Source organism: Hyla sarda, chromosome 3, assembly GCF_029499605.1.
Source record: "Hyla sarda isolate aHylSar1 chromosome 3, aHylSar1.hap1, whole genome shotgun sequence".
NCBI lineage: Eukaryota > Metazoa > Chordata > Amphibia > Anura > Hylidae > Hyla > Hyla sarda.
In genome coordinates, this window is record NC_079191.1 from 389,355,394 (window position 1) to 389,378,105 (window position 22,712).

The 22,712-nt window shown below is 47.5% G+C and overlaps 1 protein-coding gene across 1 annotated transcript in view; it reads right to left on the reverse strand.

Moving 5' to 3' along the window:
- Window positions 1–3,232: 3,232 nt before the first annotated feature.
- The window catches only part of LOC130362864 (pulmonary surfactant-associated protein D-like), a 56,809-nt gene continuing 37,329 nt past the window's right edge, over window positions 3,233–22,712 (reverse strand). The window contains exon 4 of the mRNA XM_056567959.1: window positions 3,233–3,734. Within this exon, the coding sequence (XP_056423934.1) occupies window positions 3,358–3,734 (377 nt within the window). The 3' untranslated portion in view covers window positions 3,233–3,357. The remainder of the gene's footprint in view (window positions 3,735–22,712) is intronic.

A 22,712-nucleotide genomic window follows, 5' to 3' on the forward strand; every position in this document is an offset into this window, starting at 1 on the left:
TGAGAAATCTTTGACAAAAATTTCATATATTGTGTTGTTTTTTTTTTTTTTTGGGGGGGGGGGGGGGGAGATTGTGAAGCCCTGGTGTGTACTCTTGCATCAGCCAACTCCAGGCTGTGTCATGCAGGCAATATATGGGTTACTGATGCCACAGGGGTGGGGCCTGGTTCTGGAAATTTCAAATTTTTGGATAGAGGGTGCTACCAATGAGAAATCTTTGACAAAAATTTCTCATTGTGTTGGTTTTGGAGGGGGGATTGTGAAGCCCTGGTGTGTGCTGGTGCATCAGCCAACTCCAGTCTGTGTCCTACAGGCAATATATGGGTTACTGATGCCGCAGAGGTGGGGCCTGGGTCTGGAAATTTCTAACTTTTGGATAGCGGGTTCTACCAATGAGAAATCTTTGTCAAAAATTTCATATATTGTGTTGTTTTTTTGGGGGGGATTGTGAAGCCCTGGTGTGTAGTGTACTAGTGCATCAGCCAACTCCACGCTGTGCCATTCAGCCACTAAATGGTCTCCTCTTGCCACGCTATGTCCACGCTATGTCATTCAGCCACTATATGGTCTCCTGACACTGATGCCACCACCAGGCTCTGTCATTGTGCTGCTGTGCGGCAGTGATTCTAAGAGCGATGACGTTAATCTGCATGCTATTCTGAATAACAGTATTATTTCACTACCCCAGCACACTCCATATGCGTTTTACGACACAGCAAAGTGTTCTATACCCCTATAGAGGCTGTATGTAGGCTAGAAATAGCCTTTTTTAACATCGATTCGCCGCGAATAAATTCGGATCGAAACAAACTTTTCGGGAAAATTCGGCGAATCGACCGAATCGAATTTTTGAAAAGTTCGCTCATCTCTAATTGTAATAGCTCTGTGAGAGATCCCTATTCCGAAGCCAGTTGGCACACTATTGTTTTGTAATAACTTCTGTAAGTTTAATGAAATGTCAGAGTTTGATGCGTAACTTTTAACAAAGGTTGATGAGTTGATTGAGAAACTAGGCCATGCTTGATTTGACTGCTGCTACAAAATATAAAACTCATTTTTCTTTTTCACCCCAAACCAATATGTCTGTTTACCCTTCAAACCCCATTTTAGGTATATTTCTGCATATTTGGATAATATTATTATTTTCAGTGACTACTGGGAAAATAATTTACCAAAAGTACAAACTGTATTAAATTCTCTTAGGGCAGCGGGATTAACAGCAAATCCTAAGAAGTGCCTTAGGAGGATGCATATTATAGGAAGGCAATGGAAATTTGGCCATATTGAGTAACATATAGATAATCCTTCTGCGGTGCCGGGTGAGGGTAATGTGTGAATTAACCTTTTTGTGACGCCAGGGCGTGGTTGACCTATACATCACCCGAGGTAGACCAGCTTCTCCGGTACCAGGCATGGGGCAAATAATTACTCTGATGCAAGGTTACGGATAACTGGATTTTCTGAGGTTGGAAAGGTGGTACAATCCGTTACTGCTCAGATTAGCATGAAGGAGATGCAGGGTGAACTTTGAGAAGTTTATCGGCTTTCTGGGACTTGTAGTGGTATGATACTGTGACTGTCTTGCTGTATGCAACCCACGCTGGACTGTAGTTAATTGAAGGACTAACTTGACTGACTGACTTGCTGGACTTGACTTGAATTGAATCCCCAAGAATGTAGTGCTTGCCGTCAGGCTTTGCCTTTCACCCAGGTGCAGGGGTCAACTTGTAGAAGATGCGTGGTTGCTGGACTAGGCCTCAGGCCTCCTTCAGAATCACCTCACAGACTCCTCAGACTTCTCTCAACTGTACCTCAACATTAACTGCTCTCTGAACTCCTACCTCACTATATAAGGGGCAGGTTTTGAGAAGTCCCATTGTGCCAATAAGTCACATGGTTCACCACTGCATACTCCCTTAACAACAGGTTTAAGGTTTAAAGTGACAAGTACATACATAGAAAAAAACAATATATTAATCATTGCACAACATTGCATTATACTATGAAATATAGATGTGATAGCCTGGGGGTGTAGGGTATGGGGAGTTTAGCTATGCAGTAATTATAGGGTGCTTGTTAACCAGCTATTCGTGATGCCAGGGTGGGGGCTCCTCAATAACGCTTGTCCTACCACCACCCTTCCCAAGAGCGATGGGGAGGTAGAGAAGAATAGATTGTCCACAACCGGAGAGTTTTCTGAAATAGTATTAACTTTTACTGAAGGTTTACTACAAGCTTCAATAACATAAAGAGAGCAGCAACCCAAGAGAGCGATAATTGGACGCAGCTCCCTTATATGGGCAGGGGCTGGACTAATGCTAATTGGTCCATACTGATGTCATTCACCATTACGAAGATTTGTGGGTAACACATGACCCAAGGACCTCCAAAGGTCCTCCAACATACCATAGAGGTTATTAGCATGGTCACATGACCGAAGGTCCTGTGACGCTGAACAAGGTAAGTACTATACATTACTATAAAATATATATAATTATTAAATATATACATATATTATCATTAGAGATAGACTTGAGGAGAGGCGACTAGGGGCTGTCCCACCTGAGGAACCCTACCTGAACGTAGTTACTCTGACATTGGGGACCTCTACAATAGGTACTGTATGCAATACAGTACCGGGACACCATATAGAGTCCTGAGGAGTCCTGACAGACATTGAAGCAGCATCTGCCACACAGGGCAGCCAGGAATACAGAAGAACACTTTATTCTGTACTGGGTCACCACGCTTTGTTTTATCATTTAAAATGTCTAAAGAAACCCCCCCCCTTTTTTTTTTTGCGGACGCCAGAATCAGGATTTCCATGGCACAAACATATTTTTGCCGTGTATACAGTGCAGCAGAATCCCATTGAAATCGATAAGACTCTGCTGCAGAGAAAAAAATTGACAAGTTCAGTCTTTCTGCGGACGTGGAAATCGGATTTGTGGCATGGAAATTTCGCCATGTACACAATGCAGCAGAATCCCATTGAATATAATAGAACTCTGCTGCTGTGGAATTTCCGGCGGGATTCCAATGAGAAATTCTGCAAAGAAATTCCGGACGTGTGAACATGGCCTAAGTCTCGGGCAACTTGGCACTCCCTAAAGTTATTTCCCTGCATAGATGGATTTCAGGTAATTGAAGGCAAAATACATGTAAATCAGAGCCAAAAGACCCTATTAAAATCAAAAGAGCTTTCATATATTTATTATAGTATTTATTGGACAAAAATGTGTTTACATATGATTCATACAGATCTTTATGCTAAGTTCTTTCATTTGTATTTTATATGGAAAGACACATTCATGATTGAAATATTATCATTACATATGTAACACAGAAACAGAATGACTAAAATTCACAGATGACGAGACGTTTTTCTCCACAAGACCTATCATTCCATTTTCCAGTATCATACATTTCCACACAGTCCTCCCCTGCACCTTGATTGGGCTCATTGGGGGCCCAGTTTGTGTAGCTTATGACGTTACCATTTGGAAGCCTATATGTGCCCTCGGTCATGATGTCATTTATTCCTAGATATGGGGAAACTCCATACTGGGTACGGATGGTTAGCACGGCTTGGTTCTCGTCGTTGTTCTGTGGTGAAGCCAGTTGAGCTCCTGCCATGGTACAAGTTGACTTGGCTACGTCATAGACGGCCTGTGTATCATCTGAAATGTAGATCTTGTCACCAGCTAACTTTACACCTCTGTACAGTGCGAAAGCTGAAACAGAAGAAAAGCCACATTGAATAATAAAAAGTGTTATACAACAAATACCCATTTGGGGGGATTTATCAAAACCTGTCTAGAGGCAGAGTGGTGCAGTTGCCCATAGCAACCAATCAGATTGCTTCTTTTATTTTTCCCAGGCCCCTTTAAAAATGAAAGAAGCGATCTGATTGGTTGTTTTGGGCAACTGCACCACTCTTCCTCTGCACAGGTTTTGATAAATCTTGCCCATTGATTTATAAATCTTAGTTAACTCATCGGGAATATTTAACCCCTTAATGACAATGGAGGTAAATGTACGTCATGGTGCCGTGGTACTTAACACACCATGACATACATTTACGCGCCTCCATGACTGCGAGCACCGGATCGGTGCTCGCATCATGTGCGGCAGGTTCCGGCTGCTATTAGCAGCCAAGGACCCGCCGGTAATGGTGGACATCCGTGATCGCGCAGATGTCCACCATTAACCCCTCAGATGCCATGATCAATACAGATGCGGTACTTTAAATGGATGATCGGATCGCCCACAGCGCTGCCGCGGGGATCCGATCATCCAGCATGGCGGCCGGAGGTCCCCTCACCTGCCTCCGTCCGTCTCCCGGCGTCTTCTGCTCTGGTTTGAGATCGAGCAGACCAGAGCAGAAGATGTCCGATAACACTGATCAGTGCTATGAACAGTATTAGCAATCAAACAATTGCTATAGATAGTCCCCTATGGGGACTATTTAAGTGTAAAAATGAAAGTAAAGAAAGCTAAAAAAAAAAATAGTTAAAAAAATTAGAAAAATCCCCTCCCCCAATTAAAATGTTAAATGTAATTTTTTCCCATTTTACCCTTAGAAAGTGTAAAAAAAACATAATACACATATTTGGTATCACCATGTGCATAAATGTACAAACTATTAAAATATTATGTTTTTGATTCCGTATGGTGAACGGCGTGAACGTAAAATTGCTACTTTTTGTCACATTTTATTTTAAAAAATTAATAAAAATTAATACAATTAATAAAAATTTTAAATTTATAGAAATTAATAAAAGTTTTATATACACAAATGGGGTATCAATAAAAAGTACAGATCATGGTGCAAAAAACTTAGCCCTATACCGCCGCTTATACAGAAAAATGAAAAAGTTATAGGTCGTCAAAATAGAAGGATTTTAAACATATTAATTTGGTTAAAAAGTTTGCCATTTTTTTAAGCGCAACAATAATAGAAAAGTATATAATCATGGGTATCATTTTAATTTTATTGACCCACAGAATAAACAAAACATGCCATTTTTACTGTAAATTGTACGGCGTGAAAACGAAACCTTCCAAAATTTGCAAACTTGCGGTTTTCTTTTTTAATTTCCACACACAAATACTATTTTTATGGTTGCGCCATACATTTTATGATAAAATGAGTGATGTCATTATGCAGGACAGCTGGTCACACAAAAAACAAGCCCTCATACTAGTCTGTGGATGAAAATATAAAAGAGGTTACGATTTATAAAATCGGCCTGGTCCTTAAGGTCCTTAAGGTCAAAATGGGCTTGGTACTTAAGGGGTTAACGGAGTATTCTGGCTTCATATATCGTATCCACTATCTAAAGAATAGGGGATAAGATGTATGATTGCAACAGTTCTGCTGCTGGGGACCCCCGCGATCTCGGTGAAGCCCCTGGCATTCTGTGCTGCCTCCAAGACGTCACGTCTTGGCCATGCCCCCAAGTGCGGTCACGCCACGACCCCTCCATTCATGTCTATGGGAGGTGGCGTGATGGCTGTCACGCCCCCTCCCATAGACATGAATGGAGAGGGGGTGGCTGTGACGTCACTAGGGGGTGTGACCGTGACATCCCTGTCTCTGAGGCAGCACCTGGCACAGAATGCCTGGGGTTGCACAGAGATCGTGGGGGTCCCTAATGGTGGGACCCCTGCCACTGTGATGTCCCGGTACAGGACCTGGTCCTGTCCCTTTGTCTAAAGTCCCCTCAGCCAGAGTCCCTCCATGTCAATAGGGCTCTCCTGTAGGGCTAACCCCTAGTCGCCTCATATAAATGGTTTTTAATGTATATATATATATATATATATATATATATATATATATATATATGTATACATATATATATATGTATACATATATATATATATATATATATATATATATATATATTTAATATGTTATATAGGAATACCTCTGTATAGGACCTTAGAGGTCGCGTGCCTTTAATTAAATTGTATTATGGTTTAAGGACCTTTGGGTCATGTGATACCCAGAGTACACTGGGTCAGGATTTACAGGTCTGCTGACCAATGAGCTTTGTCCCACCCCCTTAATATATAAGTGGCTGCAGCCACTAAATTCTTTCTCTTATTTCCTGGCTACAAAGCAAGCACTTCACTTAGTTCCAGACTATCAAGCAGCACTAATATCATATCTTCAGCATCAATTCAAGCTAGGCCTGAAGCCTAATATCTATCAGTAGTGATGTCGCGAACAGAAAATTTTCGGTTCACGAACCGCGAACGCGAACGTCCGCAAAAGTTCGCAAACCGGGCGAACCGCCATTGACTTCAATGGGCAGGCGAATTTTAAAGCACACAGGGACTCTTTCTGGCCACAATAGTGATTTAAAAGTTGTTTCAAGGGGACTAACACCTGGACTGTGGCGTGCTGGAGTGGGATCCATGTCAAAACTCCCATGGAAAATTACATAGTTGATGCAGAGTCTGGTTTTAATCCATAAAGGGCATAAATCACCTATTATTCCTAAATGGTTTGGAATAACGTGCTTTAGCCCCCTTTAGGCAGCACATAGAGCCCCCCTTTAGGCATCACATAGTTAGATTCCCCCCTTTAGACAGCACATAGTTAGATTACCCCTTTAGACAGCACATAGTTAGATTATCCCTTTAGACAGCACATAGATTCCCCCATGTTAGGCAGCACATAGTTAGAGCCTCCCTTTAGGCAGCACATAAGATTCCCCCATATTAGGCAGCACATAGTTAGAGCCCCCCTTGAGGCAGCACATAGTGGGATTTTAACACAAGGCCCCAGTGCTAACCTCTGAGCCACCATGCTACCCTTAGCATACATCTAATATCCACAGTTGCAAAAATGGACAGAGATGTCAGCAGAGAGTACCTGAAAAATTAGACATGTACACATGCCTGAAAAATTTGGTATTGTTGCAGCCGCTTCTGTAGCAGCGGCCATAAAAATTGCAGCACCATAACAATTGCAGCAGCAGAGGCCAGAAAAATTAGGCATGTACACTTGGATGAGAAATTGGGTATTGCCGCAGCCACATCTGTAGCAGCAGCCAGAAAAATTGCAGCACCAGAAAAAGTGCAGTAGCAGAGGCCAGAAAAATTACGCATGTACACCTGGCTGGAAAATTTGGTATTGTCGCAGCTGTAGCAGCGGCCATAAAAATTGCAGCACCATAACAAGTGCAGCAGCAGAGGCCAGAAAAATTAGGCATGTACACATGGATGAAAAATTGGGTATTGTCGCAGCCGCAGCTGTAACAGCATCCAGAAAAATTGCAGCACCATAACAAGTGCAGCAGCAGAGGCCAGAAAAATTAGGCATGTAAACCTAGCAGGAAAATTTGGTATTGTCGCAGCTGTAGCAGCGACCATAAAAATTGCAGCACCATAACAAGTGCAGCAGCAGAGGCCAGAAAAATTAGGCATGTACACATGGATGAAAAATTGGGTATTGTCACAGCCGCAGCTGTAGCAGCGGCCATAAAAATTGCAGCACCATAACAAGTGCAGCAGCAGAGGCCAGAAAAATTAGGCATGTACACATGGATGAAAAATTGGGTATTGTCGCAGCCGCAGCTGTAGCAGCGGCCATAAAAATTGCAGCACCATAACAAGTGCAGCAGCAGAGGCCAGAGAAATTAGGCATGTACACATGGATGAAAAATTGGGTATTGTCACAGCCGCAGCTGTAGCAGCATCCAGAAAAATTGCAGCACCATAACAAGTGCAGGAGCAGAGGCCAGAAAAATTAGGCATGTAAACCTAGCAGGAAAATTTGGTATTGTCGCAGCTGTAGCAGCGGTCATAAAAATTGCAGCACCATAACAAGTGCAGCAGCAGAGGCCAGAAAAATTAGGCATGAACACATGGATGAAAAATTGGGTATTGTCGCAGCCGCAGCTGTAGCAGCGCCCATAAAAAGTGCAGCACCATAACAAGTGCAGCAGCAGAGGCCAGAAAAATTAGGCATGTACACCTGGCTGGAAAATTTGGTATTGTCACAGCGGCTGCTGTAGCAGCGGCCTGAAACATTTCTGTTTGTTTTGTCAAAGTGCCCTAAAACATTGCGGTTTGAACCCTAGTTGGAGGCGGATAAGTCACGCAATTCATCCGGCATTCAGAGTTCAAATACAGCAGCATGTGGACCATTTTTAGGCCAAGGCAGCAAATCTGATCAGGCCTTGTTCAGTCAAATGTAGCGCCCATTGTCAGTCCCTTCGGGATCCATCCCTCATTCATCTTAAGAAAGGTGAGGTAATCCAGACTTTTTTGACCAAGGCGACTCCTCTTCTCAGTGACAATACCTCCTGCTGCACTGAAGGTCCTTTCTGACAGGACACTTGAAGCGGGACAGGCCATAAGTTCGAACGCAAATTGTGATAGCTCAGGCCACAGGTCAAGCCGGCACACCCAGTAGTCAAGGGGTTCATCACTCCTCAGAGTGTCGATATCTGCGGTTAAGGCCAGGTAGTCTGCTACCTGTCGGTCAAGTCGTTCTCAGATGGTGGACCCCGAAGGGCTGTGGCGATGCGTAGGACTTAAAAAGCTCCGCATGTCCTCCATCAACAGCATGTCTGTACAGCATCCTGTCCTTGCCGGCGTGTTCTGGGGAGGAAGAGGAGGATTACTTTCACCTCTTCCCCCGTTAGATCCCTGTTGTGCTGTGACATGACCCTTATACGCTGTGTAAAGCATACTTCTTAATTTATTTTGGACCTGCTGAATCCTTTCCGCCTTGCTGTAATGCGGTAACATGTCAGGCACTTTATGTTAATTCCGGGGGTCTAGTAGCATGGACACCCAGTACAGGTCGTTCTTCTTAATCCTTTTTATATGAATGTCCTTCAACAGGCACGACAGCATGAAAGACCCCATTTGCACAAGGACGGATGCCGAGCTACTCATGTCCAGTTCCTCGTCCTCAGTGATGTCAGGGAAGGTATAATCTTCTTCCCCCCAGCCACATACAACACCACGGGAACCAGATAGGTGACAAGGAGCACCCTGGGATGCCTGCTGTGATTGGTCTTCCTCCTCCTCTTCAAAGCCACATTCCTCCTTTGACTCATCTTCCTCACAATCCTCTTTCAGCATTGCCGCAGGTCCAGCAAGCGATGCTGATAAGGCTGTTTCTGGTGGTGATGGTGTCCACAACTCTTCCTCTTCACGCTCATCTACTGCCTGATCCAGCACTCTTCGCAGGGCACGCTCCAGGAAGAAAACAAACGGTATGATGTCGCTGACGGTGCGACTGATCAGGTTTGTCACCTCCTCAAAAGGATGCATGAGCCTATAGGCTGTCACGATTCGGCTAGCTGGTTGTGGATCCTCTGTGTCAGCGAGGAATTGGCGTGGACCGTGCCGGTGGACCGGTTCTAAGATGCTACTGGTATTCACCAGAGCCCGCCGCAAAGCGGGATGGTCTTGCTGCGGCGGTAGCAACCAGGTCGTATCCACTGGCAACGGCTCAACCTCGCTGACTGCTGAGAAGGCGTGGGACAGAAGGACTAGGCAGAGGCAAGGTCAGACGTAGCAGAAGGTCGGGGCAGGCGGCAAGGTTCGTAGTCAATATGGATAGCAGGAGATCTGGAAACACAGGCTTTGGACAACACAAAACGCTTTCACTGGCACAAGGCAACAAGATCCGGCAAGGAAGTGCAGGGGAAGTGAGGTAATATAGCCAGGGAGCAGGTGGAAGCTAATTAGGCTAATTGGGCCAGGCACCAATCATTGGTACACTGGCCCTTTAAGTCACAGAGAGCTGGCGCGCGCGCGCCCTAGAGAGCGGAGCCGCGCGCGCCAGCACATGACAGCCGGGGACCGGGACGGGTAAGTGACTTGGGATGCGATTCGCAAGCGGGCACGTCCCGCTATGCGAATCGCATCCCCGCCGGCAATGTCAGTGCAGCGCTCCCGGTCAGCAGGTCTGACCGGGGCGCTGCAGAGAGAGAGACACCGTGAGCGCTCCGGGGAGGAGCAGGGACCCTGAGCGCTCGGCGTAACAGTACCCCCCCCCTTAGGTCTCCCCCTTTTTTTGTCCGGCAACTGCTTCACATGGGAGGAGGACACCGGGAGTGATTGTAGGGTTTCCTCAAAGGCAGGCAGTACAGCAGGAGTGGGAATGGGGAGGGAGGGCAGAGGGTGAAGCTTGGCACGGGGCAGGGTGTCACCAGGACGGGGGCTATGAGGAGGCACGGCACAGTCCCGATAGGCCTTGGGGTGACCAGGCACAGGAGGAGACACTGAGGCCCGACAGACGGGACTGGGAGCAGAGGAGAGGCATTTCTTGTGGCAAGCAGAGCCCCAATTCTTGATCTCCCCGGTGGTCCAGTCAAGGGTGGGAGAATGAAGCTGGAGCCATGGCAGACCGAGGAGGACTTCAGAGGTGCAGTTGGGAAGGACGAAAAATTCAATCTTTTCGTGATGGGGTCCAATGCACATTAAGAGGGGTTTTGTGCGGTAACGCACGGTGCAATCCAATTTAATTCCGTTGACCGCGGAAATGTAGAGCGGCTTGACGAGACGGGTCACCGGGATGCAGAACCTATTCACCAAAGAATCCAGAATAAAATTCCCAGAGGCACCAGAGTCCAAGCAGGCCACGGCTGAGAGGGAGGAGTTGGCAGAAGGAGAAATCCTCACGGGCACCGTGAGACGTGGAGAAGCACACTTCGTACCAAGAGACGCCACACCCACGTGAGCTGGGTGCGTGCGTGCGTTTCCTAGACATGGAGGACGAATAGGGCAATCCACCAAGAAATGTTCGGTACTGGCGCAGTACAGACAAAGATTTTCTTCCCTACGGCGAGTCCTCTCTTCTTGGGTCAGGCGAGACCGATCCACTTGCATGGCCTCTTCGGCGGGAGGCACAGGGGTAGATTGCAAAGGATACTGTGGGAGAGGTGCCCAGAGATCTAGGTCTTTTTCCTGGCGGAGCTCCTTGTGTCTCTCAGAAAAACGCATGTCAATGCGGGTGACCAAATGGATAAGTTCTTGCAGGTTGGCAGGAATCTCTCGTGCGGCCAGCACATCCTTGATGTTACTGGATAGGCCTTTTTTAAAGGTCGCGCAGAGAGCCTCGTTATTCCAAGATAATTCGGAAGCGAGAGTACGAAATTGTATGGCTTACTCGCCTATTGAAGAATTACCCTGGACCAGGTTCAGCAGGGCAGTCTCGGAAGAAGAAGCTCGGGCTGGTTCCTCGAAGACACTACGGACTTCAGCGAAGAAGGACTGGACTGTGGCTGTGGCAGGATCATTGCGGTCCCAGAGCGGTGTGGCCCAAGACAAGGCCTTTCCAGATAGAAGACTCACTACGAACGCCACCTTAGACCGTTCTGAAGGAAATTGGTCCGACAACATCTCCATATGCAGGGAACATTGAGACAAGAAGCCACGGCAGAGTCTAGAGTCCCCATCAAATTTGTCCGGCAGGGACAAGCGGAGGCTAGGAGCGGCCACTCGCTGCGGAGGAGGTGCAGGAGCTGGCGGAGGAGATGGTTGCTGCTGTAGCAGTGACAGAAGTTGCTGTAACGTGGCGGTCAGCTGCGACAGCTGCTGTCCTTGTTGGGCAATTTGCTGCGATTGCTGGGCGACCACCGTGGGTAGGTCAGCGAGACTTGGCAGTGGCACCTCAGCGGGATCCATGGCTGGTTGTGGATCCTCTGAGTCAGCGAGGAATTGGCGTGGACCGTGCCGGTGGACCGGTTCTAAGATGCTACTGGTAGCGGGATGGTCTTGCTGCGGCGGTAGCAACCAGGTCGTATCCACTGGCAATGGCTCAACCTCGCTGACTGCTGAGAAGGCGTGGGACAGAAGGACTAGGCAGAGGCAAGGTCAGACGTAGCAGAAGGTCGGGGCAGGCGGCAAGGTTCGTAGTCAATATGGATAGCAGGAGATCTGGAAACACAGGCTTTGGACAACACAAAACGCTTTCACTGGCACAAGGCAACAAGATCCGGCAAGGAAGTGCAGGGGAAGTGAAGTAATATAGCCAGGGAGCAGGTGGAAGCTAATTAGGCTAATTGGGCCAGGCATCTAGGGCGCGCGCGCCCTAGAGAGCGGAGCCGCGCGCGCCAGCACATGACAGCCGGGGACCGGGACGGGTAAGTGACTTGGGATGCGATTCGCGAGCGGGCGCGTCCCGCTATGCGAATCGCATCCCTGCCGGCAATGTCAGTGCAGCGCTCCCGGTCAGCGGGTCTGACCGGGGCGCTGCAGAGAGAGAGACGCCGTGAGCGCTCCGGGGAGGAGCAGGGACCCGGAGCGCTCGGCGTAACATAGGCATTGTGCATGAGCCTCCAGTAACGTGGCAAAAAAAATTCCCAGCTCCGCAGATGATGTCCTAGCACCCCGGTCATACAAATATTCATTGATGGCTTTTTCTTGTTGGAGCAGGCGGTCAAACATTAAGAGTGTTGAATTCCAACGTGTCGGGCTGTCACAAATCAAGCGCCTCACTGGCATGTTGTTTCACCGCTGGATATCTGACAAGTGTGCCATGGCCGTGTAGGAACGCCTGAAATGGCCACACACCTTCCTGGACTGCTTCAGGACATCCTGTAAGCCTGGGTACTTGAGCACAAAGCGTTGTACAATCAGATTTCACACATATGCCATGCATGGCACGTGTCAACTTGCCCAACCTCAATGCAACAAATTTGTTCCGTTGTCACAAACCACCTTGCCGATCTCCAGTTGGTGCGGAGTCAGCCACTGGTCCACCAGGGCCGACAGGAGCGCTGGTGCGATGTGACTCTCTGCTTTGAGGCAAGTCAACTCCAAGATGGCGTGACACTGCCGTATCCGGGATGTGGAATAGCACCTGGGGAGCTGGGGGGGGGTGCCGGTGATGTGGAGCAAGACGCAGCAGTGGAAGAGGACTCGGCCGAGGATGTTATGGAAGAGGATGGAGTAGGAGGAGTAGAGGAGGTGGCAGCTGGCCTGCCTGCAAGTCGTGGCAGTGTCACCAACTCCTCAGCAAAGCCATGCATTCCATGCTTGGCAGCCGTCAACAGGTTTACCCAATGAGCAGTGTAGGTGATATACCTGCCCTGACCATGCTTTGCAGACCAGGTATCAGTGGTCAGATGGACCCTTGCCCCTACACTGTGTGCCAGACATGCCATAATTTCCTTTTGCACAATGGAGTAAAGGTTGGGGATTGCCTTTTGTGCCTTCCACTGCGGTGTCCCAATGGCTACAAATTTTTTAAAGGCTTCAGACTCCACCAGCTTGTATGGTAAAAGCTGGCGGGCTAGCAGTTCCGACAAGCCAGCTGTCAGACGCCGGGCTAGGGGGTGTTTTTGAGACATTGTCTTCTTGCACTCAAACATCTCCTTGACAGACACCTGACTGTGGGCAGATGAGCAGGAACTGCTCAAGGCGAGAGACGAAGAGGCGGATGGTTGAGAGGGGGCAAGGAAGGCAGCAGTGGTTGACCTGGCTGAAGATGCTGGACCAGGAGGAGGATGACTTCTTTGACTTTGTGTGCTGCTTGTACTGACATGTTGATCCCATAGGCATTTGTGATGTGACATCATGTCCCTTCGCAAAGCAGTTGTGCCTAGGTGGGTGTTGGACTTCCCACGACTCAGTTTCTTCTGGGGTTGCAAATTGCCTCGCTGTTGTCAGAGACAGACACACAAAAAAAATGCCACACTGCTGAGCTCTGCGATGACGGCATTCTGGTGGTGGCAACAGCATGCGTTGATTGGCGTCCCGTCTGGCTGATGCATGCTGTCTGACTGTGCCACTAGCTCCTTGCGACGACCTCCCCCTGCTTCCAACTCGTCTTCTCCTCCTCTCTGTCTCCCCATCTGAACTTTCCCCCTCTTCTTCTCTTCTAGCGGGCACCCACGTGGCATCCATGGACACATCGTCATCATCAACACCTTCATCGCTATCTGACACCTCAATAAAGGAAGCAGCAGCAGGTACAACATCATCATCACACCGTACGTCCATATATGTAATGCTGCGTGACTGAGACATATCCCTGTTAACTACATTCTCTGGCAATAATGGTTGTGCATCACTCATGTCTTCAAACTGATGTGTAAATAACTCCTCTGACAGATCAAGTAAAGCTGCTGTGGTGCTAGTGTTGGTGGTGGCAGCAGGCGGGCAAGTGGTAGCATGAGAGGTGCCCGAAGCTAAGCTAGAGGAGGAGAAGGACGGTGCGTCAAGGTTCTGAGCGGAAGCTTTAGTAGTAGATTGGGTGTCTTGTGATAGCCAGTCAACTAAGTCCTCAGAACTTTGGGGGTTCAGGGTACGTGGCCTCTGAACACTGGCCATTCTAGGGCCAAAGGGAATCCCAGCACCACGATGGTTAAATTTACACAAGTGTCACACCTAATGTGATTTGCACTAGGATGACACAATTTGCCCTGCAGGCAAGAAAAATGGCAACTGTGACGTGAACTGACAGTGATGGCTGATTTCATTTAACAGCCAAAAAAGGTATTTTTTTTAATTTGCACAACTGTCACACCTAATGTGATTTGCACTAGTGTGACAATGAGCAAAAAAACTTGCCAGCGGAGTTCCCCTTATGCAGTGGTCCCCAACCAGGGTGCCTCCAGCGGTTGCAAAACACACAGACTGATATATTTCAGCCCTTTGAATACTGTAGTAGTTAGTTGCTTTAAAGAAAAAAGTTTGCCAGCGGAGTTCCCCTTTTAAGCAGTGGTCCCCAACCAGGGTATCTACAGCTGTTGCAAAACACACGGACTGATATCTTTCAGCCATTTGAATAATGTAGTAGTTAGTTGCTTGAAGGAACTTAAGTTTGATTCTGGAGTACCTCTTTTAACCAGCGGTTCCCTCCCAACCAGGGTGCCTCCAGCTGTTTCAAGACTAACGGACTGATATCTTTCAGCCCTTTGAATACTGTAGTAGTTAGTTGCTTGAAGGAACTTTAGTTTGATTCTGGAGTATCCCTTTTAACCAGCGGTTCCCTCCCAACCAGGGTGCCTCCAGCTGTTGCAAGACTAAGGGACTGATATCTTTCAGCCCTTTTAATACTGTAGTAGATAGTTGCTTGAAGGAACTTAAGTTTGATTCTGGAGTACCCCTTTTAACCAGCGGTTCCCTCCCAACCAGGACTGATATCTTTCAGCCCTAAAAAGGGCTTTTTTGGGTGCTGTCCTTAAAGCAGATGTTACACTAGTGCTTTAGGAGTAAACTGGACCCTGAATACACCACCTAGCAGCAACCTAGCTATCGCTTTCCCTATACAGCAGGAGCAGCTTCTCTAACCCTCCCCTTCCTAAGCCTACAGCATGCTGAATGAGGCTAAAATGGCGTCCATGCAAGAGATTGGCTGTAATGTGTCTGCTGACTCTGACTCACAGGGTCAAAGTTTACTGCAATGTTTAAGTATAGGGGGCGGATCAAACTTCACATATGTTCGCGACATTCGCGAACAATTCGCAACATCTCTACTGTGCACTGATGCCAGCTTTGAAGGTTTGGGGGCCATTCTATCGCAGATACAGGATGGTAAAGAGAGAGTTATAGCCTATGCCAGTAGGCACTTACGGGGCGCAGAAAGGAATTATGCTAACTATAGTTCCTTCAAGCTAGAACTTCTTGCTTTGGTCTGGTCGGTCGCTGAAAAATTTAAGGACTATTTGATGGCTACTCCCTTTACGGTCTACACCAATAACAATCCCTTGGCTCACCTGAACACTGCCAAGCTGGGAGCCATTGAACAACGCTGGGCCTCTAGATCGGCCAACTACCACTTCAACATCAAGTATCGAAGTGGGAAGACCAATGTCAACACGGATGTGCTCTCACATATGGCTCCTGGTGAGGAACCACCCATGGAAGATGTGTGGGAAGATGTAGAGATGCCGCCCTTTTAACAGAGATTTGTGAGTCAGAGTACCCTGACGGCTCAAGAAGGTGATGACCCTGGGCCTCCTAAGGTTCCCGAAGATCTGTATACCTGGAAGACCTTGCAAGATGAGAGTCGGGTCATGGGGGATCTCTTGGACTATCTATTGCAGAAGAGAGTTCCGACTAGGCTCCGCAAGGCGCAAGGGGACTTGGAGTTGAAGCGGTTGTGGCGACAGAGGAATCGCCTGTTTCTCCACAAGGGACTACTATGCAGAAATTCCTTGGATCCGGTCTCAGGAGAGCCCCTGCATCAGATCTTAGTCCATCAAAGTGATGCAGCCATGGTTCTTAATGCCTATCATGACTAGTTGGGACACTTTGGGATCCACAAGACTATGTACGTGAGAATTTACAGAGAGGTTTTATTAGAAAGTCTTCGTCTCCTGCTGGAGCCGGGTTTTTCTTTGTATCCAAAAAGGATGGTTCTCTCCGTCCCTGCATTGATTATAGAGGACTCAATAAAATCACCATTAAAAACCGTTACCCTCTGCCACTAATCTCTGAGCTCTTTGACCGTCTCAGAGAAGCCAAGATCTTCACCAAGTTGGACCAAGTTGGGCTTACAATTTGATCCGCATTCGTAAAGGAGACGAATGGAAGACCGCATTTAACACCCGGGACGGTCATTTTGAGCATTTGGTGATGCCTTTTGGACCATGTAACGCACCCGCAGGCTTCCAGGAGTTTGTGAACAACATCTTCCGGGACCTTCTCTATACTTGTGTTGTAGTATATCTGGATGATATTCTTATTTTTTCTTCCAATCTGGAGCAACATCGAGACCATGTCCGGCAAGTTCTCACCCAACTCAGAAGTAACCGTCTCTATGATAAAATTGAGAAATGTCTGTTTGAGCGTACCTCCTTGCCATTCCTGGGGTATATCATCTCAGCCCAAAGTCTGCAAACGGATCCTACCAAGTTATCCGCAGTTCTAGACTGGCCACGCCACTCTGGTCTCCGAGCCATACAAAGGTTCCTAGGTTTTGCCAATTATTACAGACAGTTTATTCCTCATTACTCCACCCTAGTGGCTCCCCTTGTGGCTCTAACTAAAAAGGGTGCCAATCCAAAGTCCTGGACTCCTCACGCTGAAGAGGCTTTTAAGTCCCTGAAAACCGCATTTGCATCGGCACCTGTTCTCTCCCGGCCAGATCCCTCCAAACCTTTTTTCCTTGAAGTGGATGCATCCTCGGTGGGAGCTGGAGCAGTATTAACTCAGAAGTCTTCCGGGGGCAAAACTATAACTTGTGGCTTCTTCTCTAAGACCTTTTCTTCCGCCGAGAAGAATTACGCCATCGGGGACAGAGAACTATTGGCTATCAAATTGGCCTTGGAGGAGTGGAGACACCATCTCGAGGGTGCTCCTCACCATAAGAATCTAGTCTACCTCCTGTCTGCTCAGAGATTAAATCCCCGTCAAGCCCGTTGGTCCATCTTCTTCGCCCGCTTCAACTTCCAGATTCACTTTCGTCCTGCTGCCAAGAACATCAGGGCTGATGCCCTTTCTCGCTCTTCGGATGTGGTGGGCGACATATCTACTTCTCAACACATTGTCTTACCTGAATGTCTCATCTCCGTTGCACCTGTGGACTTACGGCTTCTTCCTCCGGGTAAGACCTATGTTCCTCCTCGCCAGCGACTGCAAGTTCTCAAGTGGGGTCACACTTCCCTTCTGGCCGGTCATCCTGGGATTAAGAAGTCTCTTCAATTAATTTCTCAAAGGTATTGGTGGCCTTCGCTTGAGAGAGACGTCACAGAATTCATTCAGTCCTGTGCGATCTACGCCCGTTGTCAAGACTCCTCGTCAGAGACCTGCCGGCCTTCTTCTGCCTCTTCCTGTTCCTGAGACCCCTTGGTCACACATCGCCATGGACTTTATCACAGATCTCCCCCCCTCCCATGGTTCGACAGTCATTTGGGTCGTGGTTGACCGATTCTCGAAGATGGCTCACTTTGTCGCCCTGCCTGGTCTCCCGTCTGCGCCTCAGTTGGCCAAACAATTTTTTCATCACATCTTCTGCCTCCACGGCCTTCCCAGACACATCGTCTCTGACCGGGAGGTGCAGTTCGTTTCTAAGTTTTGGAGGGCTCTCTGTGGTCAACTCGGAGCCAAGCTGGACTTTTCTTCCTCGTATCACCCACAGTCCAACGGCCAAGTAGAACGGGTGAACCAGACTCTGGGAGATTACCTACGCCATTTTGTGTCCGCCCACCAAGATGATTGGTCGGACTTGCTCCCTTTGGCAGAGTTCTCATATAACTACAAACAATCTTCCGCTACCAACAAGTCTCCATTTTTTGTGGTTTATGGTCGCCATCTTCTGCCACCTCTGCCTAGGACCTCTACTCCCTCCTCTGTACCAGCGGTAGAGGATCTTCTTCTGGACTTCTCATCTATTTGGCGAGAGACTCACTCAGCCTTCCTCAAGGCCTCGGCCCGTATGAAGCTCCAGGCCGACAAGGGTCGTAGAGCTCCTCCAGAATTCTGTCCCGGTGACAAGGTGTGGCTCTCCTCGAAATACATCAGATTCAAGGTACCAAGTTACAAGCTGGGCCCTCGTTACCTAGGTCCCTTCAGAGTTAAGAGCCACATTAACCCGGTGTCCTACCAGCTCCATCTTCCTCCCTCCCTCAGAATTCATAACTCTTTTCATGTCTCCCTTCTCAAACCTGCTATCTTTAATCGCTTCTCTCCCAAACTTCTTTCTCCCACCCCTGTCACTGGTACCTCCGATGTTTTTACTGTTAAAGAAATCCTAGCCTCCAAGCTTGTTCGGGGGAAAAGATTATTTTTGGTCAACTGGGAGGGCTGCAGTCCTGAAGAAAGATCTTGGGAGCCTGAAAGTAACATCTTGGACCGCAGTCTCATTCTCAACTTGGTACCAAAAAGAGAGGGAGACCTAAGGGGGGGGGGGTACTGTCACAGCGAGCGCTCCGGCCTCCACCTCCGGACCGGAGCACCCGCTGCCTGTGTTTCCTCTTCTGGGGTCCCGGCGTCTCCCGGACAAACACACTGACCGGGAGCGCGGGTCTCAGCCTGGCAGGGACGCGGATAGCGTGGAAGCTGGTCCCCGCTCACGCGCTGCGTCCCCGTTAAGCTTACCTGCTCCACATGCGGCGCCCCTGGTTCCTGGTTCCCGCCGCGCGCGGCCCCGCTCTCTAGGGCACGCGCGCGCCAGCTTCAATAAATTTAAAGGGCCAGCGCACCATTAATTGGTGCGCTGGTTCCACACCTCCCTTGTCAATTCCCAATAAAGACACCTACCCCTTCCTGACCTTGCCAGATCTTTGTGCCTTGTGCCTCTGAGAAAGCGTTACCTACAGTGTTATTGCCTAACCAATTGCCGAACCCTTTGCTAGCGTATACTCGCCTGTGAACCCTTGCCGCCTGCCCTCTGCTACGTCTGACTACGCTCTTGCCTGCTCCCTGTGTACCACGCCATATCAGCCACCAGAGAGGTCGAGTTGCTATTGGAGGATACGACCTGGTGGTTACCGCCGCAGCAAGTCCATCCCGCCTTGCGTCGGGCTCTCGTCAAAACCAGTAACCTCTTAGAACCGGTCCTCTGGTACAACCCGCTTCATCACCTCTCTGGTTCAGAGGATCCACTTCCAGTCCTGCTGGTACGTGACATTCATCCACATGCTAAGGGCAGCATCTGTATCAAAACACGAAGAGTGGCCCCGACTTCTACCTGAACTGTGGGAGATCTACAACAATACTATCCACTGCTCCACAGGATACACTCCTTTCTTCCTTATGATGGGCCGACATGGCCCACTGCCCAAGGATAGAGCCTTTAGGTTACAAGCACATTTCAGCAATTCCCCTCAAACCTCTCAAGATTGGGTTTCTGAGCATCGAAGGAGGATTGAAGAAGTTAAGGATATTATAGAAAATAAAATGGGCGAGGCTCACTACAGGCAGCAAAAGGATTACAATCAGCATGCCTCCGCCCAGCCACTGCAACTTGGAGACAGAGTGTGGCTCAGAAAATTCCCTCGGTCACATAAGCTGGATTCTCTGTGGGAAACGGAGCCTTACACTGTTACGGCAATGCCATATCCCGACATGGATGTTTACGAAGTGCAGAAGGAGGGGTTTCAACCACAAGTGGTCCGCCAAAATAGGATAAAATTGTGTCTGAAGGCCGACTTGCCAGGGCCGCCTCCTCCTGATTCCCCAGAAGCGAGGCCAATGAGAGAGTGTGTTCCAGGAGAAGGAATCCATCCTACAATGGACATTCCACTGTTCTCCCCTCATCAGCCTGCAATGTTCTATGGCGTACCGTGTCCAGCAGCCCAACTGTCCTTGATCTCCTCGCCCAGCATCAGTTGCACTCAAGTGACAGCTCCAAGTACTCCAGTGATAGCTCCAAGTACTCCAGTGATAGCTCCAAGTACTCCAGTGACAGCTCCAAGTACTCCAGGACTCTCCTCACCAAGCCTCATGGGTCACACCAGTCCTGCAGAAGATATGACTCCTGTTTCCAGCCCTCAAGTTGGTCCCTCGGGAACAGAAGTTTCTAGAGAATTGTCTTTTTGATGAGGTTCCTGAGAGTCAAGAAGTGGTGTTGCGTCGGTCTCAAAGGTCTAAACAAGGAAAACTACCCTTAAGGTACCAAGACTGACCTTTCACGAATTTTTGTACACATAGTACCTCAAACTAATCACTCAAGTGTACTTACCTCACTTAAACTTAGTACACCAAACAACAAAAATATCTCACACTTAAGTAAATGCTTTAGGAATTGTAGCCTATGTCATTTTCCAATTCCTGCCACTGTTATGTACACTAACTGTTCTCTTCTCTCTCTTACGTGTGCGAGATGCCCTGCCCAGCCAATAGGTGCTCTTGCGAGCTAAAAATAATACGCATAATCAAAAAGGTAACCTAGGTAAGGTTTATCTGTTGTGTTCTAGGGATAAGAGCGTTTAGCCAATGGACCCTAGTAGCCAGTTTATTGGTTGAAAGCCTCAGGCAAGCCAGTAAAACCCTCAGTGTACTAAACAGGCAACTAATGTGGCAAAAATGTCTAGTGAGATTAAAAAATGTCTAGTGAGATTCATAAATGTTAAGTAGGATGTATCTCATGTATATTAATACCATCCTGTTACTAAATTCATGAACCAAGTAATCCTGTTCATAAGTTTACCTATTTATATGTATTTACCTCAAAAAAAAGTAAAATAGCTTTGTAGTGTTATACAGCCTGATGGATGGACATACAAAAGTTATGCCCTGGACTGTTATAAAGCAGCCTTCACTTTGTCCCTCTGTCTTAGGGGACAGACGTCGAGGCCGACTTATTTTAAGTAAGGGGGTTGGTGGTGTCCCGGTACCGTATTGCATACCGTATCTTGTACGGTGGTCCCCAAAGTCAGAGTTACTACGTTCAGGTAGTGTCCCCCAAGTGGGACAGCCCCTAGTCGCCTCTCTTCTACTCTAATTCTATAATGTTTATATGTACATATTTAATAATAATAATAATAATGCATATTTAATATAATGTATAGTATGCTTACCTTGTTAGCGTCGCAGGACCTTTGGTCATGTGACTATGTTAATTCCTCTATGGTATGTTAAAGGACCTCTGGAGGTCCTTAGGTCACATGCTACCCATAACTCTATGAGAAGGTGATTGACAGAAGTATTAGACCAATTAGCTCTAGTTCAGCCCCTGCCCATATAAGGGAGCTGTAGCCAATTATCGCTGTCTTGGGTTGCTGCTCTCGTGGATGCCGGACTAGCAGGACGGATCTGTGCAACTTTCAAAGACACGCTAGACCAGAAAACCTACCGGCCTCAGCCTAAACTAAACCGTGAGTTCTAAACTAATCCCCGCTAAAGCTAACTTGACTACTGGACCGAAACTAAATCCCCTAAATCCAGTGGAACAGCACATATCAGTCTAAGGAGTCTACAACGCGTAAGGTCCCAACCTTTGTAAATCCCTGAGAGACTTTGCATGTATAGAGACTATTCCTGTTATGAAGCTTGCATAAAATCTTCAGTAAAGTTCCAACTGTTTTCAGCAAACTCTCCGGTTGTGGACATTCTATTATTCTATACCTCCCTATCGCCCTTGGGAAGGGTGGCGGTAGGACAAGCACTACAGAGGAGCCCTCACCCTGGCGTCATGAATAGAAAGGGTTAACCAGACACTCTTTAGTCACCCCACAGCTACACCCCATATACCCTACTCCCCCAGGTAGCACATAAGTCTTAGGGACTGTAACATGCTACATCTCAGTTCCATACCACTGTTTATGCACTAATGTGTTCTTATGTCTCCTACGTGTTCCGGATGCTCTTCCTGGACAGAAGGTGCTCCTGTAGCTAAATAAAAATGCACGTATCCAGAAAGGTAACATTAATTTTATCTAGTTCAGAGTACTAGGGATAAGTGTGTGATACCTATAGACCCTAGCAGCAAAGGCATTGGGGAGAAAGCCTCAGGCAACCAAATCCGAAACAAGTGTATTACTAAGTTAATAAATATGTGGTATAATAAAAATGTGGTATAGAACAAAATAATAAGTGAGGTTATTATTCTATTATGTAGAAGCCTCACCCTCATTATACATACTTTCAGTTCCGTATCAAAAGTACTTGTCAGTCAAGAAGAAAGATATATATAGAGAAAAATATAGATCAAATGTCATGTATCATTTACTTAATGCATAGCTATATATGTTAAACTCAGAAAAACCCAAATAATGTAATTTTGTTTATATAAAAATTTTGGAGCTTGTATGGACATTTCACTATGCACAAGGACTCTATCTTGTTGT